At 55.0% G+C, this 15315-nt stretch overlaps 1 protein-coding gene across 9 annotated transcripts in view; it reads left to right on the forward strand.

Annotated features, from left to right (window-relative positions):
• BANP (BTG3 associated nuclear protein) overlaps positions 1–15315 on the forward strand; it is a 118853-nt gene that overhangs the window by 73700 nt on the left and 29838 nt on the right. For 6 of the 9 annotated variants that reach the window (XR_009537107.1, XR_009537108.1, XM_060131020.1 and 3 more), the window contains exons 10-11: positions 433–497; positions 2225–2263. Coding sequence is in view for 7 of the 9 variants with exons in the window: in XM_060131020.1 (XP_059987003.1) it covers positions 433–497; positions 2225–2263 (104 nt within the window). In the remaining 2 variants the exon portion in view is untranslated. The remainder of the gene's footprint in view (positions 1–432; positions 498–2224; positions 2264–15315) is intronic. The other 3 variants (XM_060131024.1, XM_060131019.1, XM_060131022.1) reach the window with 1 other exon arrangement.

Consider the following 15315-nt stretch of genomic DNA (forward strand, 5'->3'; position numbering starts at 1 on the left):
AGCCTCCAGCGCCCCCAGGTCACTAGGGACCCTGTCTGAAAGTCCATGAAGTTTCTGGTCCCTCTGAGTTGATAGTACAATTTAAAAAAAAGCTTGTCAGTTTAGCTTTCTGGAGAATTGTGGTTTCTCCTTTCTCCTGTATGTCCTTCACATTCTTAAATTTGCCAGTTTAGTAACATTTAAAGATGTAACAGATTTTTCCTAGGCCTCGTTGCCCCTTTAAGAATTACTGCAAAGTATTCTGTGTTATGTCCTTAAAGTAGACTTCAAGAGGGTGTTAAGTAAGCTCACACCATGCATGTGTGATGCTGGCCACTCAGGCCTTAGCTGTCTTTTCTTGAACTGCGAGTGGAGAATCAGGAACAAACGTTTCGGAGAGCGTTTCTTGTTTCTTCTGATGCTTCTTGGTGTCTTCTCTTCTGCGGATCCCACAGGGCCACCTCCACATCGCCCAGGTGCCTCAAGGGGAGCAGGTGCAGATCACGCAGGACAGCGAGGTGAGTCTGGCTGCCAGCCCGGGGCCCGCTCTGTGCCCACGGGCCCTCTGCACTCTGACCTTTGTCCTTTGCGGGGCGCAGGGCTGCAGCCCGCAGATTGGGGCGTGGCTTCCTGCACCTTGTCCCCGCCTGGGAGCAGTGCTCGCCCTGGATATCCCCCCAACGTGTGCCATGTGGGCGGAGCTGAGGGCCGGGCTTGCTTCCAGCCTCCGGCATCGGCGCCAGGGGCCGTCGGCCCCCGGTCTCAGGAGAGTCCCGGGGAAGCCTGGGACTTGTTTAGCGGTGCCTGCTGGCTCCTCGTGTTCCGGCCGCACGGGGCTGCTTTCCTTAAGTGGGTGACATTAGTGCCCCCGACCTCTCAGTCCCAGCCCCCAGCCCCACAGAGAGGGAAGAGGTGGGCGGGTTCTGAGGGGACGGCTCCGAGCTGGACAAATCCCTGTGAGTCCTCAGATGACGGGACAGGTGTGTCCATGGGAAGGTGGGGCGCACGGCCAGGTGGGTGCCCGGGGGGTGGGGAGGCTAGCGGGGGCGGGGGGGGCGGTGAAGGAGAGCAGCGCACAGAGGCTGGGGGGTGGGAGGGGCAGGTCCCGGGAGGCCTGACCGCAGGTAAGGAGTGGGCTTCCCCCTGCCTCCTGCGGGGCCAGCGGACTGGGGGTGGGTGTCTGTGAGCTCACACAGAGCAACATGTTGTGGGGGGGAGTGGGCAGCAAGCTAAGCGCAGGCGCCCCCTTGGGGGCAGGGGAGCTTCCCTTCTCCAGGCACAGGTGAGGGGGAGGCCACGGCCACAGAGGGCCGGCCGTCTACCAGCACGCCTGCCTTGCTGGCGGCCCTTGAAAGGAAGGAAAATGGTTAGGGTTGGAAAAGGAGAAATCAATGTACATCCGCTTTTATATTGTTTCTGCTAAAAATTCATTAGAATACTTACTGAATTCCAATTTTTAGTATCAGTTTTGCCCTTTTTTTTTTTTTTAGTTTTCTTAACTGAATTCTTCCTCTATATAATCCAGTGGTTTTTTTTTTTTTTGCTTCCATGAGGAACTGAATGCACTGAATTAGAAAAAATTGCTGATAGTGTAATGATTACTTTGTAATAAGTTACAATATGCAATTAGTCTTCTTATCACAATGAAACCTTACTTTGTTCAGTTAAAAATTAGGTAGTTATTTTGTGAAAATGAGGATATCTGTAAAGAGACATTTAGCGGCGCCTACGAGACTTAAAACAACTATTATTTTTTTTAAACAAATGAAAACGAATTTCCAGCTGGTGAGATCTCAGTAGGCCTGTAGTCTGGTTAATTGCATCACGTCCCATTGATTTCTTGATTGCCGTAATGCTCCATGATGTGTCAGATGTCCCAAAGGGGAAGCTGGGTGATGGGACGCAGGACCTCTCTGTACTACTTTTGGTTCTTCTTGTGAGTCTGAGATTGTTTCAAAGTGAAGAGTTAGAAAAAAGATATTTCCATTTGGGGGTCAGGGTTGGGGGATGGCTACAATGTTTTTTAACTGGTTTGTTTTATTTGTTTTTGTAAGAAAAAATAGCACCTGTAAACTCAGCTTAAGTATTGATATTTTGGGATTTTTATGGCTACAAGGGACCGATGTTGGAATTGATGTTAATGGTTTTGCTGGTTTTCACTAATGGCCTGGGGACGTTCCTGCCTCTGTCTCGTGCATCTTGAAGCTGTTGTCTTTGATCACACCCTTATTCATCCATTTTGCAGGGCAATCTACAGATACACCACGTGGGACAAGATGGGCAGGTAAGTGCTCACCTGTGGTGGATCCCAGCGTGGCAGGAGCGGGAGCGTTGGCCCCGGGGACACATGGAGACACACGGGGCTGGGGCATGTGGATGGCGGGGCCCTGGGCTGTTGTGCAGCAGCTGTCTGTTAGAATAAGGCAGGTTTCGTTCCCGTTCATTGCTGTCAAACTCCAACCACTGCCTTTTTTTCTGGTCCTGAGAAAAAGACCCTGAAACCCTCAGTGAGCTCACCTGATGTGAACTGTCTACAGAGTGAAGCGTCCGGCCGAGGCGTTCTAGGGGTGATTTGCTTTCTAAGATGGAGTGAAATTGCTGGTGAATTCGAGGATTGACGTTTTCACGTCCTCATGAAGAGTTTCTGTTAAAGAGATGTTTATAACCTGAATAATTATGAGAGAGTCTGGACGATCTTCCTTTTTTATAGAACGTAACTTAGGAATCATGACCATGGAGCTCAGTCACTATCAAGATAACCGTAGACACTATTCTCAGAGCCGAGTGCACGCTCCCTTCTGGCACTGTGTGCGCTTCCCACGTCCTCGGCGAGGGCCTCGTGTCTGCCACAAATGGTCACGCAGGGTGTGCGTTGCTGGACTCGAAACCAAAGGACGTCACGCCCCGAGGGTTTCCTGTTGAGCCCTCGGAGCGCCTTGGGACAAGTGCGATGTTCAAGTTGGACTTTCTTCGTTGAAAGTGTCATCTTGAGCATACTCATGAGGTTCTAATCAAAGTCCTAAAGCAGTATTAATAGATAACAATGGCTGCCTCGGCAAAAGGCCAAAGAGTTGCGGCATTTTAAAAGCTGCGCTGAGTTTTAACCTTAGTTACCCCTCTTCTTTAGCATCCTTCTCAGGGCTCTTACTACAGGTCGGGAAAGGTGGGGGCTCTTTGTCACTTGAGCCTTGAAGCAAAACCTCTGCTTTCCCAGAGTTGTGCTCTGGTTTTCTCTGCTGCTGCTGGTGAGGTGGCCCGAGGTGACCCGGCAGCCTGGGGAGGGGTGTCGCTTCCGGGCAGCTGTGTTTGCTTGCCTTTCCGTTGTGCTTTCGGGGAAGGTGTAGGGAGAGGAGCCCTGTCCTGGAGGGTCGGTTACAGCGGGGAGCAGCGCAGGGGTGTCGAGCCAGCCTCTGCCAGCGGGAGGGCAGCCTTCTCCACACTGCAGCGTGGACCCCGCCGCCCACGTTGGGCCTCACGTACCGCGATCTGCCGCTTGCGTCTGTTGGAGCAGATTAAGGGTTGAGGGGCCCCCCAACCCCCAGGTAGGCCCTGTGAGGCTAGGCACTCAAACCCAGGGTGGAGGGGTGAGGGTGGCGGAGAGGAGAGCATGGGGGTTAGAGGTGAAGCTCCAGTTGGGCTGAGAGCACGGGTTCCGGTTACTGGAAAAATGTCCCAGTCACACTTCTCACCCAGTCCCTGTCGAGTGGAGTGACAGTCATGATCGGATGCTGAGACGCCTCAGCATCTCAGTGAGGCTCGTTCCTCTCCCTGACCCGGACGTCGAGTTGGCCGAGTGTAGACAGAACAGTCCCCAGAGGGTTCCATCGGTCAACAAGGCTGCACGCGAGGTTCATGTCGGGTTCACTCTGGCAACACGTGCTTTCTTGGCTTTGCCGCTGTATATGTTAGAGATGTTTGTGAGGTTATGTGGACATTTTTAACCTTAGCAAGATATTTAAAATTGTTAAATGAATTGTACAGGATTAGAATTTGACCAGGTTTGGTGCGTTAATTAAGAATGATGTGATTAAAAACATGTTTAGGGAGCAGTAAGTTGTGCCTTGTGTCCCTTTAGCACAGCGTCTGTCCTTCCGCTGAGACCTTTCCGCGCATTGTCCATAAATCCTCGCCTTCAATCACGCCTGGAGTCTGGTTGCCTCCAGGGCTGTGCTGGCCTGATGTTCTGCCCCTCGAAATGCAGGCTGTTTTGGGGGGGAAGTGAGGGTCTGTGTTCAAGCAAAAAGATGCTGCTCTTTGAAAGGAGCGGTCACGTCCGCCCGCTGTCGTGAGTATGTGGGCAGCAGGGGCCTGGCTGCGGGAACAGTGCCGTTAGCCTCCTGCGCTGTTGGCTGGCAGGTAGGCCCCAGAGCTGTGGACGGAGCAGTCACTTCAGTTGGGCTCGTCGCTGGGGAATCGGGTCATGGGGCCCCTTTCAACCGTTAAGGTTTGAATTTGAGCCTCCAAAGTGGGGCCTCTCTGAGTCCAGCCAACAAACACTGGGCCTTGGACCCCAGTGGGTGCTTGGGGAGCTGCTCTCCCTACCCTGTGGTTGCCGGAGGAGCTTTTCCAGGTGAGGAGGGGTTCCCCTCTGGGGGAGAGAGGGGACACCCCAAGCTGGGGCCACTGCTCCCCGGCCGGCTTTCCCTCGTCCCAGCTCACCAGTGGGCCAGGTAAACCCGGCTCTGGCTCCAGGTCTGTCCGCCCTCCTTAGAGCTCAGAGGTGCACTGCGGATGTGAGTCTGCCTTCGGGCCTCGAGAGGCGGCCTCACCGTTTCCATCCCGACTCCTCCTGGCCGTGCATGGGGCAGCAGGGTGGGGTGTGGGACAGCCCCACCACGTGCAGGGGGCGTTCCCATCTGATGATGTGCATAGGCACGTGGCAGGGCCTCCCTGCCTCCCAGACACCCACCTTTCCCCACCACTGTGCTGTCTTGTCCACAGAGGGGTTCCGCTCGCTTCCAGGCCCTTAAAGCACCATGATGGGTTCTGTCCTGCTTCAGCTGCTCACGGCCGGGGCCGGGTGACTTTGCAGTAATGCATGACAATTTCGGGGTGCTTTCTCTTCACACCGCAGGACTGTGTACTGTCGATAACTGTCTGAATTTGACCCCAGTCAGCGGGGTCCCCGGTGCTGGCAGCAGCAGGTGCTGGGACTTCAGGAATCTGACCCTTAGGAAGGGCAGGGAAGGCTGAGGGTCATGCTCTCAGACCGGGGACTGGTTCCCATGGAACCACAGCGCCTCCTGGCTTCTTGGAAATCACCTGCGACCCACACGGTGGGCTCTCCGAATTTGCATGGTGAATTTTGGGTAAAAACGTGGCCATGTCTTTAAAGGGAATATCTGGATATTCAGTTTAGACAGCAAGAGGTACAGGCTTTGGTTCTGATGAATTGGATGTGGTTGAAGATTTAGCCAACTCAAAATAATCTTTCTGATTTCTCTAATCAGTTGGAGGAAAGGCAAAATAATCTTCCTCAGTTTAGGAGGTGGCAGTGCAGTTGCAGAGCTAAATCTGGAAGTACAGACGTCACACGGGAGGTGAACTCTGAGAATTGGAGGAAAGAAGTGGCCAAAAGAGGACGTTTGTTCTGGAAATGCTTCCAGGAGGCAGATGGTGGTGGGGAAGCGGAGGGCATCCTCCTGGCGGGAGGGGGGTGTGGGTCCGGGCAGGGCCTGCTCTGTGGTGAGGCTCTGTGGGGTCACAGGCGCTTCATGTCAAAGCCACACGTCTCCTGGGACGTGTGCGTGTGCTTTATTCTTTCCCTCTCACTTCTCTAACGGTCACTGTTTTCTTGGGGGTTGGGTTGTCTGAGGCGTCGAAGTGTGTTGTTTCACTTAGAGCTTCACGTATGGCCCCTCAAGTGAAGACCACTGCTGAGGAGGGAGTGGGTGTGAGCCCGAGCGTGTCTGTCACGTCCACGAGTGTGGTCCCCGCGTTGGGTTCATCTGGGTAATTTAGGAAGATTCCGAGGGGACACATGCAGTGACACAGACGAGGCGCTGCCTCTGCTCCATCTCCTGGCTGTTCTGCTTTGAGCGTTCTGAGCTGCTCAGCGTGCGTCAGTTCAAGGGAAGCGGGGTGAGCGCCTCATCTCGGCTCGGTCGTGCTCGGGGGACAGCGGCTGGCAGTAAGACCGTAGGATTGGGGACCCGCGTTGGCGCTGGCCTTGTGGCACAGAGACATCTGGCTCTGAATCTGCCCCGGTTAGAGCCAGTCCCGAGCCAGTCACCCTTCAGCTGTGTAGACGAACGCATGCCGGCAACCACGAGCTTTATTGTGAGACTGTGAGCACTGGGGCGCGTCCCTGTGCTGCTGGTCTAATCGTCACCTGGTTGCAGCCATCCCTTGCTGTACGATCCCCGCCCCCACCACCAAATTTGGGGCCAGAGAAGACAATCAATTATTATGCTTGGGGTTTCCCTGGTGGCGCAGTGGTTGAGAATCCACCTGCCAATGCAACGGACATGGGTTCGAGCCCTGGTCCGGGAAGATCCCACATGCCATGGAGCAACTAAGCCCGTGCGCCACAACTACTGATCCTGCGCTCTAGAGCCTGCAAGCCACAACTACTGAATCCCGCGCGCCACAACTACTGAACCTGTGCTGTAGAGCCCTTGAGCCACAACTACTGAGCCCGCGTGCCACAACTACTGAAGCCCGCGCACCTAGAGCCCGTGCTCCACAACAAAACAAGACACCGCAATGAGAAGCCTGCGCACCTCAACGAAGAGTAGCCCCTGCTCACCACATCTAGAGAAAATCTTTGCACAGCAATGAAGACCCAACACAGCCAAAAACAAAACAAAACAAAACAAAAAATTATTACCCTCCACTATTCGGGGTTCACCAGGCCCAGCGGGAGGAGGTGGTTCTGCCACGTCATGTCACCGGGTTGTCTGGAGGTTTGGGGCTGCCCTGTCCAAGGGATCCCTCCCGGGCCTGGAGCTGGGCTGTCCCCCCAGCCCCTCGGTTCTCCATGAGGGCTCCCCCAGTGGCCCAGGGCCTCACAGCACGGTGGCAGGGTCCGCGGGGCGGATGTTACCAGCTTTTGAGACCTGGGGTGCAGACGTGCAGGCCCCATGGTGACCACGCTCCTGAGGGCGGTGTGGGATGTCCACGCCGTGGTCTGAATGCAGAGGATGTTGCTGGCAAAGAGTGATGTGACATCTCCCGGCATCCATTCTGGGCCCGGCGTGGCTTGACCGTGAGCTCCTGAAGGGCAGGGCCTGTGTCCTTCACGGGGAGGCAGGGGCCTGCCTGAGTGCCCAGAGAGGCCCGGTGGATTTTCATGGAGACGGTTACTGGGTGAATCACGCAGTGAATCACCAACCGCTCAGGCTGGTGGGCTGGGAGTTAGTCTGTCAGTGCTGGCATCGAGACCTCAGCCCGCCCACCCGAGTGGCATAAAATCTGCATCGAGAACTTGACACTTATTAACTGTGTGCTTCGTTGGGGTAGCTTGGCCGATGGTAAAAGTTGGGTGCGTTTTTTATGATTATTGTGTATTGTTAAATCTTTGTTGAACTGTTAGAACAGTCTTAAAATGTCCTTTTCTGCATTTAAAGAATTGAGATTTTTAAAATCTAGATTTTTACGGTTTCTAAGTTTTGCATTCTGTTCCTCTTGGTTTTGGGGGAGTTTAAGAAAACAAAGCAAAGACCGCAACGTTTATGCGTGTGACTAAGAAGCGGTGCTCCCGAGCAGGCTGCTGCTGGCCGAACGCGAGGCCCCCCGGCCACTACGTCTGCGGCGCCTCTGTTTCCTGGGCTCGTCAGCACCCGAGGGCAGGCCCGCCCCTGGGAGGGCGCTGGCGCCTTTGTTTTAGTTAATACCGAGCTGTCACTAAAGGTCAGAGCACAACCCAGGAGGAGGAGGCTGGGGCCCCCTGCACCTCCAGTGTCATGCTCCGGCCTCCCCGGCTGCCACAGCCATGGGAGGAGCCAGCCCGCTGCCCACGGGGCCGGTGTCCCTTTCTGGAGCTGGACGTACGCTCCCTCTGGCACCCCAGCCTTGTGTTGCTGTTGATGATGTGAACTAGGGGATGTTATTCTCCTTCACACGTGGGGACAGTAGCTTCCAGGGCTGTGCAGGGAGGTCAAGTCCAGGATGGATGCAGCCCCCAACTCTCATATGAGTCCTCAAGCCCCCGCCTTGGCTCCAGATCTCTAGAACACAGTCATCACTGCTGTTGTCACTGCCACCACCAGGACTACACAGCCACTGTCACCTCCCCCTCCGCTGTCAGCACTGCTGTTGTCGCCTCCACCACCAGGACTACACAGCCACTGTCACCTCCCCCTCCGCTGTCAGCACTGCTGTTGTCGCCTCCACCACCAGGACTACACAGCTACTGTCACCTCCCCCTCCGCTGTCAGCACTGCTGTTGTCACCTCCACCACCAGGACTGCATAGCCACTGTCACCTCCACCAGCGTCACCTCCCCCTACACCACCATCAAGGGATGTTTCAAGCGAGTTTCGATGCTTGTGAGCTGTGATATGTCTTCTCTGCCTCGTTCTGTGGAGACTAAAGTGACAGAGCTCCCTCTGCCTGGCCCTTAGGAGTTTTACTGGGGGGAGGTAACAAACTAGGAGTGTGTGAGAAAGGTAAGGGCAGGTCCACGCTCTGTTCTTGCCTGTCGCATTGAGCATTCAGTAGGCGCTCAGGGGTGGAGCAGAGCCGTGAAGATTCACAGAGCTGCTTCCAGAGGGCGTGTGGATCCAGGCGATGCAGATCCAGTGAGATGTGAGCTCTCACTTGGTCCCAGCTCCATTGCCAGGCAATGTCGTATCTGGTGGAACATCTGAATCTGGGTCAGTTTTTCTCCATAGTTGGGAGATTTTCAGCCACATGGGGCATCTTTAAAGACTGGAGCTTTAGTCATGGTGCTTACATTGTGAATCATGACATGGTTTATTACTGTTTCAACTAGATGCGTATTTTGGTAGATTTTTATTGTTTTACAGTTGTGGTTAACGTCATCTAAGATGCGTATGAAAAAAGTTGCCTATCTGTAGGCTGAACGACGTCAGGACACTTGGAAACCTGGGAGTTGTGTGTGTTCTGGCAAAGCCCGTCTCTGCGATAATGAATATGCCACACACACACACACACGCACAGAAACACACACACACACGCACAGAAACACACACATGCATGGGTCACCTGTGTTTAAAAAAGGCAACACGGTGATGTGTCCAGGTTACTCTCCTCCTGCATCTGTGAGATAACTTCACCAGTACGTAACTAAATAGCCCTGGTGTTCTTGAGACTCTTAAACCTCTCTCGAGTTCTTTGGCATTTGTGTCCATCCTTATACTTTGCTTAAAAGTAAATTTCAGTAGCTCTCGGAACTTTTTCCATGAAATGAGGCATTATAAACCCAGCTGGGAAAAAGATTAGAAGAGGTGGGAAGTATCCAACATTTTATGTGTAGGACTTTTTTGGAGTGTAGGCCTTTTTTGGGGTGGATGAGAAGAAGGGCTGTGTGTGTGTGTGTGTGTGTGTGTGTGTGTGTGTGTGTGTGTGTGTGGTGTGTAGGGTGCCTTTATCTATAGCAGTGAAACAGTGTCTGCCATCCCCAGGGACTCTAGTCCACTTTTAGTGGTCTGCCATGCCAGGAGAGCAGTCTCAGCCTTGCAGATGGTACACACTGTCACTTCACTTCTTTTTTTAAAAATACGTATTTATTTATTTATATTTTTATTTTTGGCTGCATTGGGTCTTTGTTGCTGCGCGCGGGCTTTCCCTAGTTGCGGCGAGCAGGGGCTGCTCTTCGTTGCAGTGCGCGGGCTTCTCATTGTGGTGGCTTCTCTTGTTGCGGAGCACGGGCTCTAAGTACGTGGGCTTCAGTAGCTGTGGCACGTGGGCTCAGTAGTTGTGGCGCATGGAGCTTAGTTGCTCCGCGGCACGTGGGATCTTCCCAGACGAGGGCTCGAACCCGTGTCCCCTGCATTGGCAGGTGGATTCTTAACCACTGCACCACCAGGGAAGCCCTCACACTGTCGCTTCACTTCTAATAAAAATGTTCCCTTCAAGAAAATATGTTCCTTCCAAAACACAGACACACATCTTGGAGAACCTAGGTAGCTCAGGGAATAAACCCCTCATGGAAAAGCCTTCTCTACCAGAAATGGTGGAAAATATCGTTTAAATGAGAAAAGGCCAGATGTGGAGGGAGTTTGGTGTTGAGTGGTTCCCAAAAATACCCTAGAAGAGTCACAGAAACAACGGCGCGTCTCCTGCTGCCCGGCCGTGGAAGCCGAGCGTGGCGCTGCAGGCTGTCGCCCTGCCCGGGGCAGCTGGCCCCGTCGGGACCCGGCGGCATCTCCTGCTGCCAGCTCCGTTCCTCGGGAATCCTGGTCCCCAGCGGAGGCTTGGGGCTGCCGGAGGGCTCCCCGTTCGCCACCTCCTGGGCCCGTGGGCAGCGGGGAAGGCAGTTTTAGGCGCGGCTGAGGATGGCCAGTTAGTGACGCTGGCGGGGCAATCCACGCCTGTCATTTGTCCCTGGAGCTGTGACGAACAAGACGGTTTCTGGTCAGACAAGGCCCGGAGGAGGTTGACAGAGGTTTGGGCCGGGAAGGATATTGTAATGATGTTTTTAGAAGAAGTTGCACCATGTGGTTACTTACGTGTACGGTTCCAGTATTGTAGGTCATTAGAGTCACGATGTCTTTGGAGGCTCATGTCAGTTGAGGCTGAGTAGCTTTACAAGAAAACCCCAAAGGCCCTTCCGATTGTTTGGACGCATCGCCCACGGCCCTGAGCCCCTTTGGTCAAGCCCCACCTCAAAAGCTTTGACTCCAGACAGGCAAGGGAGGAGTGACAGGCCTTAAAATTCGAGAATCGTTTTTGATGAGTTTCATCATTTTCAAATATACGTTTAAAATGTTAAGTTAAATAGCTTTAATGCTATTAGATCCAAATTTTGTTCATTTCTGTTCTTCACAGTACCCAGTGTAGTATCAGTTGTCAGTACTCAGTGATTCCTTGTTGGTGAATGAATACAATAGTAATTATTTCAAATTAGCATTAGTTAACTGTAAGATATGCATGCGAGTTGAAAGCATTTTGATACACTTTTATTTTTAAGCCGTTTTAAAGTGTGGCATATGTTCACTGATGATTTTAGTCATGAGTAATAACTTGGAAATGTCTGGAGCAGTACTTACCTAAACCTTACAGCTCAGTAGGCTGAAAAATTGTGAGTTCTGACTAATTCCAAATTTCTTTTTAGTGAGGCCTAAGTTGTAGAACGTTTTCTGCATAAGGAAGGTTTGGTGATTTCTCTGGGCTCTCCTGAAGCTTTTCTGTCACTGTCTGTGTTTTCCGTGAGGGGCGTGCGTGCAGCGGGCAGTGGAGCCCATGCCTGGTGCTGGAGCAGTGTCCCTGGCGTTTGGGTGATGGTGCAGAGCAGCTAAGGATTCTTCACCCCAGCAACTGTACTGCAGACGCCGTCAGGGCAGCTGCTGTCTGTTGGAAGGAACCGAGTTACCACTCCTGCACCAGGAATTTGCTTTCTGGATTTCTAGCTGTGGAGGAGGGTGGGTGGAAGGCCAGCCCTATAATGGGGCTGCCCCGTGAAGTGCTGGCCATTTTTCCAGATGGTTCACTTCCTTACAGTAAGAGAAATAGGGGATGGAAAGTACCCGTGGGGACGTTTCCCTCCTGTTCTGCGCAGGCCCTGGCTTTTCCCCGAGCGAGCCCCAGGAGCTCTGGCCGTCCACGTTGTAGAGACTGGAGGCTCGCTCGACGTGCTCTAGGTGGAGTCGTGTGGACTCTGGTGGTTGCAGCCCAGAGGGGAGTCGCTGTACGGCGTCGCTCAGACGTGTGCGGCGTCTGAGTTTAGACAGTGGATCTGGGCGGGTGGGGTGCCGGAGTTGGCGCTGGGCTCTCCCGGCACCACGGGTCTCCAGGGCTTGGAGGTCTCAGGAGGACGTGGTGGAAGTTGCAGGAAGCTGAGCCGGGGGGCCGGGGCCACCAGACGGGCCTGCGGCGTGAGAGCTCGCACGGGGCTGGGACACGAGTGAGGCCTTGAGCCACTCAGCAGAGTTACTGCAGAAGACAAACCTTTCAAGCACAATGTCATGTCCCACTTTTCCCCCCTGTGAGAATGCACTTCAGGGTGACCGTTGGCTTCATTGTGTGTTCGTGAGGAATCTTTCGTCTAGAAATCACAGGCCCAGTCTGATCAGGGCGCCCGGGTGCGGGCCAAGGTCGCTGCTCCGGCGGGGCTGGAATGCCTGGCAGAGTTGGAGGACGCGGACGGGCCTCCAGCCTGGGCCCCGTGGGCGTTGTGTTCAGAAATTTGACGCCACCCGAGGCAGAACCGGCGCAGATGCTCATGTTCGGGCTCCATGCAGCTCCAGAGCAGAGGTCGATTTCTGGTCAAGGAGGTCCCGAGGAATCGGGACGCTTCCCCTCATTCTGAGTTCCCTCTCACACAGCGACTAAGGGGGAACATTTGCAGACGTACTGGCAAACTCCGCTACCGTCTTTCTTTACATCTCTTCTGAGGACTGGCGGCCCCCTAATGAAATGCAGTCCGTGTGATGTGCCACTGGGCTTGGACTGGAGAGAGAAGGTAGCACCTGGCGCCCCTGTCAGGTGTGTGAGAGAGGAAGAGGGAGGGAGGGGCTGAAGGACCCTTGAACCGACAGGCACGCCGCAGATGACAGGCATTCAGGGTAGAAAACTCATCTAGAACTATTTTCGTGTGTAGGCAAACACAATCACTGATTTCAAGAATCCAGGCGATGTTTCTTGCTGACGCCAAAGTAAAACGAGCAGACAGCTCCTCGGGTGGCCCCATACCCGGCTTCAGAGCTGCCTGCTGAGCTGTTGCTTTCAGCCCCGTGCCCACGTAACGTTCCCACGCTGTCCCCCTGCTCTACAGACACGACCCTCGTGCTGACCGGTGAAGGTCGGCTCAGACTCTGACCGTGGCCTTGCTGCGGCGAAAGATGCACGTTGGTGTGGACATCCAGCTTCAGAGCGGAGCCCTTTAGAACGGGGGCAGCGTGGGCCAGCAGCCCGGTGACAGCTGCCCCGCCTGCCGGCAGATGCGTTACCGAGCGAGGGCGGGTGCGGAGGGGGAGACGGGGAGACAGGTGCCTCCCAGGCCACACGCGTGGCCGCGGCCGTCAGCCATCTAGACCAGGCTCTGAGGGGACGGGGGGCACTCAGGTAAACCGGGCACGGCGAACAGGAGGGAAAGCGGGGCTCCTTGGAAGTAGGTCTTTGTGATGTAACCGCCAGGTGGGTCTTTTTGAGAGAATTCTCTTCCATTTAGGGCGGTGCTCCGCCGGCACCTGAGTTGAGCTCCCCGGAGCCCCCGGGAGCTGGAAGATAGATACCCCCAGGCAGATGATGCCAGATGGGCAGGTGTCTGGCAAGGAGACAAGTCGGCCAAGGAGATGGAACGAAGGGCTCAAAGCCTTTTCATCACAGAGGCCGGTGGAGAGAGGTTGAGAGTGCGTGCTCTTCCTTCTGTTTTAAAGGGAAATGGTTTCTAAAGTCAGATGAGGCTTTCGAGGTTTCTTCTTGTCTGATTTGCCGTGTAACCTTCTTTGACTCTTTCTGACGCGTTCCCATCCCATGTGACTGGACCTGGCCTTGTGCTGTACTGGGGCAGCCTGGAGGGAGTCGGAACAGCCGCCCTCAGAGCCTCTTCTGTTTGGTTGTGTTCTTTCTGCCTCGCGGTCCTGGGCACATAAGTTAGCCTCTGAGTCTCAGCTTCCTCCCTGGTCACTCGTGGTAACAAACAAGAAGCCATCTGTGCCCAGTGCCCAGCACTGCAGCTCTTGGGCTGAGGCCCCAGGACCCCGGCCTGTCCTGCTGCTCCCATGCAAACCCACTGGCCCTGGTGGTCATGTGACCCTGATGCCAGCAGCCCTCAATGCCCTCTTTCCCGCGTGTGTGGCGGGGCAGGTGCAGACACATATCCCTGGTTGTTGGCCGGTCTCTTGTGGGAGCTGGGCTCTCCTGGCTCCATCCTCCCCAGGCGCCCTCGTCCACTGGCTTCCAGGCGTTTACCCAGTGAGAGAGTGGGGGAAGGGGCCTCAGTGCTGGATGCTCCCTCTCCGGGGGTGCAGATGGGGCCAGCAGCTGTGGGATGTGATTCGTGACTCCCCGCCGTCCAGCCCCCTCTCGTTAGCGGCAGCGGTCACGCTGCGGAGCGCACTGTAGAGTGAGGTGTGGACGTGCCCTCCCCTCGGGGCCCAGCCCTCCCCCGAGGCAGGCTCCTATTGGCTGAGCGCGGAGGGTTGCTTTCAGGTGTCTTTTCACTTAGAGGAAGTTGGAAGGCATTCTTTACACCCGAAGTTAAACGTTTGCACCGTTTGTGACTCCTGGTGTCCGTCAGTTGGCCCTTGAGCACGGCGTGCGGTGTAGACAAGCACTTGTTACACACAAACCGAGCTTCTCTTTGGGAGCCCGGGCGTGTTTGCGGATGGTACACCTGCCTCAGAGCGCAGCCCCAAGCTCCCCTCTGCAGGGCGCAGGGAGGGGCCGGGATGTTTGTCTCCTGTCTCCCCCATCTGGGTTGGGTGGCTGTAATCGGGTACCATGGACGGGGCAGAAACGGCAGATGTGTGCCCCACGGTCCTGGAGGCCGGAAGCCCGACACCACAGTGCCGTGCGGTCGGGTTTTGGCGAGGACCCTCTTGCTGTTATGTCCCCACGTGGTTTCCTTGGTGTGCCTGTGGGCGGGGTCCTCTGTCTCTCTCCCTCCTAGAAGGGCACTGACCTCTCGTAGGGGCCTCACACTCGTGGCCTCGTCCAACCCTAATACCTCCTGAAGGCCCCACCTCCACACCCGCACCCCATCACGCAGGGAATCAGGGCTTCGACACTCAGTCCAGAGCACCCTGTCTGTTCCCAGGAAGGATTCTGGACCTGTGGCAGCTCTGCTGTGGATGCAGAACGGGGATTTGGGCTGTTTGGTCCCCATATACCTTCTTGACCACACAGTAACCTCATGTGCCTCACGTCAGCATGGATTGTTCTGAGACGCGGCCTCGGGCGGGCAGGCTCCTGGGGAGGACGTGGCCCCGGGGGTGGAGTTGGGTCCCAGCGGCCTTTTGCGTGGTGGGTCCTTTGGTAATGCTCCCTGCTGACTGGAACTCAGTAGGAAGATTGCGTCACCTCTTTTTGGAAGTTCTTTCTTTCGTCCCATCACAGTGAACACGACGATAATTTTTGTGGTTCTGTGGGGTGAGTTTTCCAAATTAAATAAAGAAACAGTGGGAGTCCAGCACACAGTCGAGGGGTGGGGAGCAGGGAGGGAGGCTGGCCTGAGCTCGACCCCGGCCTGCGCTCTGCTTCCTGGCCGCG

Source organism: Lagenorhynchus albirostris, chromosome 19, assembly GCF_949774975.1.
Source record: "Lagenorhynchus albirostris chromosome 19, mLagAlb1.1, whole genome shotgun sequence".
Classification (NCBI taxonomy): Eukaryota; Metazoa; Chordata; class Mammalia; order Artiodactyla; family Delphinidae; genus Lagenorhynchus; species Lagenorhynchus albirostris.